The 3,063-nt window shown below is 32.9% G+C and overlaps 1 protein-coding gene across 1 annotated transcript in view; it reads right to left on the bottom strand.

The window, feature by feature from the left end:
• Positions 1-1,196, bottom strand: part of LOC106875693 (uncharacterized) — a 237,481-nt gene extending 236,285 nt beyond the window's left edge. Inside the window, exon 1 of the mRNA XM_052976736.1 lies at positions 428-1,196. Within this exon, the coding sequence (XP_052832696.1) occupies positions 428-500 (73 nt within the window). The 5' untranslated portion in view covers positions 501-1,196. The remainder of the gene's footprint in view (positions 1-427) is intronic.
• Positions 1,197-3,063: the final 1,867 nt, after the last annotated feature.

Here is a 3,063-nt window from a genome sequence, read left to right as displayed (position 1 = left end):
TATATATATATATATATATATATATATATATATATATATATATATGTGTGTGTGTGTGTGTGTGTGTGTGTATAAAATGTTGTGTGTATGTGCGCGCGCGCGCATCAGTAAAATACATATAGATATATGGGCGTTGTTGCAAAATAGACGGTGTAGAATGTTAGTTCTGAAAGTTTCTCACTATATCAGCGTAATGAAAATAAAACAGATAAGGGTAGTGAATGAACAAGCCTTATACACACAAACACTGACACACGAACGCAAACAAACGCGTACACACAGATATTTATGTACACAATTAAAATTACATTTGTGTGTGTTTGTACGTTTGTGTGTGTATGTGTGTGCGCGGGTGTATGGCTGCGCTGTGAATTGTCATATATTTACATGCAGAATTAGGAATAGGGCGCTTGAGCAAGTTCCTTACCGTGAATGGTCGTTAATAATCCAAACACTGCCGTGCATAAGAATCCGATGTTGTTTCCAAGCAACGAAATCATTTCCTAAAGTCCAAAGTAGAATTGGTATAACCTATAAAGCGTGTCAGAATGTTTAGAAGTGACCAAAATTCTTCGCTGAATTACTGACACTATCATTTAACGTAAGCATATATAGGCGCATATACACAATTGTATGAACATATATACATGCGTACATACATACATAGAAACGTCGCTTTATGACGATATAGAGAAAGGAGATTTGTTAATAATTTGTAAACTTCTCAGTGAAGCTGCGCATGTATGTCTTTGTGATATTATATCGATATATATATATATATATGTGTATGTATACGTGTTTGTGTGTTCTTTTTTGCTTTTCTTTTACACATACAATTATATTCTATATCTTAAGTAAATTAATTATATATGCATACATCTGTATAAGCATGTATATTTGTGTTTGTGTATATGAGAAAATGTGAATGTTTTTTTGTGTGTGTTTGTCTGATCAGCTTCAAATGAACACTCTGATTCCTCAAAGACGTAGAGTGATTGCAGCTTTCAACCTTCTTCTCACACGTTCTTCCTCTCTCTCTCTTTGTCTCTTCTATATTTCTCTAGTTCTTTCTTATTCTCCTTCTCTCCTCTCTTCCTCTTTTTCCGTCTCAGTCGGTCTCGTTATATCTCTACCACTCTCTATCTCTTTATTTTGTTGTTTGACTTTCGCTCCTCCTCGCAGTGTATCTCTCTCTCTCACACACACACACATATATACGCACACACATGCGCGCACTCTTTCTCTTTTCCCCTCTCTTTCTCTCTTACTCTCTTACTCTTTCTATATCTCCTCTTTACTTTCTGCTGGTAATGCGAAGGAACTGCATAGCAAAGAAGAGTTGATGTAGTTGTAGGCGAGAAGGGAAGCACCCATTGAAAAGATGAATGGATCGGGGGTGGGGAAGAAGGGGTTGATTGGAACAAAGTACTATTATAGCCATAGAAGAAGGGGCGTATATACATATATATAAATATACACTCATATATACTTATATACGCGTACACACATACACACACACACACACACACACACACACACACACACACACACACATATATATATGCATGTATGTTCATATACATACATATATATATGGGTGTGCATATATGTGGATAGATTATATTGTGGGACCTAAGGAATAACACACGGGAAACATGTACATAAATGTGTGTGTATATGTGTGTTGCATGTGTTTGCGCGTCTGTATGCATGTAGTACAACTTTTATATAAAAGTGTGCATGTATTTAGGACGTAGATTGTATATGTCGCTTTATGTATTTGCATGTATTTATGCATATATCAAGACATACAAGAACACATAAGAAGAGATATATTTAGAAAGAATGATGTACATTTGCATATCATGGTATGTATGTATGTATGTATATATGTGTGTATATATTCACACAACTGTATTTTATTACATGTTTATGTATATATATATATATAAATATATATATAATTTGCAATATATGTATGCATATATGTGTGTGCATGTGTATAAGTGATGAATGAATGAGCGAAATATTAAGAGGCAATATATAAAATGAAGGGAACGTAACAGAGGAAAGTTTTAGTGAATAAATTGGAAAAAAGGAGCGAAGGCAACAAACGAAAAGTAGCCGGAATATAAAGCATCAACCAGGTGAGATTATTGAATAAATCGATTGACTGAGGCAAAAAAGAAGAAATGTATATACATACTTATATAGTAAAACATTTACATACATACGTTCGCACGTATAGATATGTGTGGATGTAGCATTTATTAGCAGTTAAGTTACAAGTGTTATTTAAACGACATGAGCTTCGACGAAAGTACTAGTATTCTAAGCACATTATATATATATATATACAGATGTATATACTGGTATATATATGCATACATATGTGCATGTATATATTTATATATATATATATATATATATATATATATATATATATATATATATATATATATATATATATATATATATATATACACACACACATATATATATATATATATATATATATATATATATAGCAAAGTAAAGTTGTAAGGTACTGCACGTGTGAAAATATAGATCAAAGAAGGTTTGAAAATGATTAAAGGTAAAATGTAAAGCTTTACATTCTACTTTTGATGATCTGTTTCTAAAAGAAGTGAAACTGGTCAAGTTAATAAACATCTCTAAAAGACCTTTGCTTTTTCACATACACAGATGTATTTGTGTCTGTGTGTGTTAGTGTTCGGATATATATATCTATATTTCTATACATACTATGCACGTATACTCTCTCTCAACCACACACACACACACATACAAGCAGACACAGTGTAAAATGAAGATAACCTCCAATTTAAATAGTTATAACGTTTGTTCGTTTCCTTATTGAAGGTATTTCGAACTCAGAGTCGGTTTTCTCGAGTGCATTTGGATACCTCACCGCAATGCATCCTAGAGGTCACACGTTATTGCATTCTGTTACGCAAATGTAATATCTCCCTTATGTACAGCATTCATTTGTCCCACTTCTGTGCCTGATGCGAAGATCAATAGAACATAGCCTCATGACCT

The sequence above is a fragment of the Octopus bimaculoides genome, chromosome 25 (assembly GCF_001194135.2).
Source record: "Octopus bimaculoides isolate UCB-OBI-ISO-001 chromosome 25, ASM119413v2, whole genome shotgun sequence".
Classification (NCBI taxonomy): Eukaryota; Metazoa; Mollusca; class Cephalopoda; order Octopoda; family Octopodidae; genus Octopus; species Octopus bimaculoides.
Note: the sequence above shows the minus strand (reverse complement) of the source record. Positions and strands in the feature narration are given on the sequence as shown.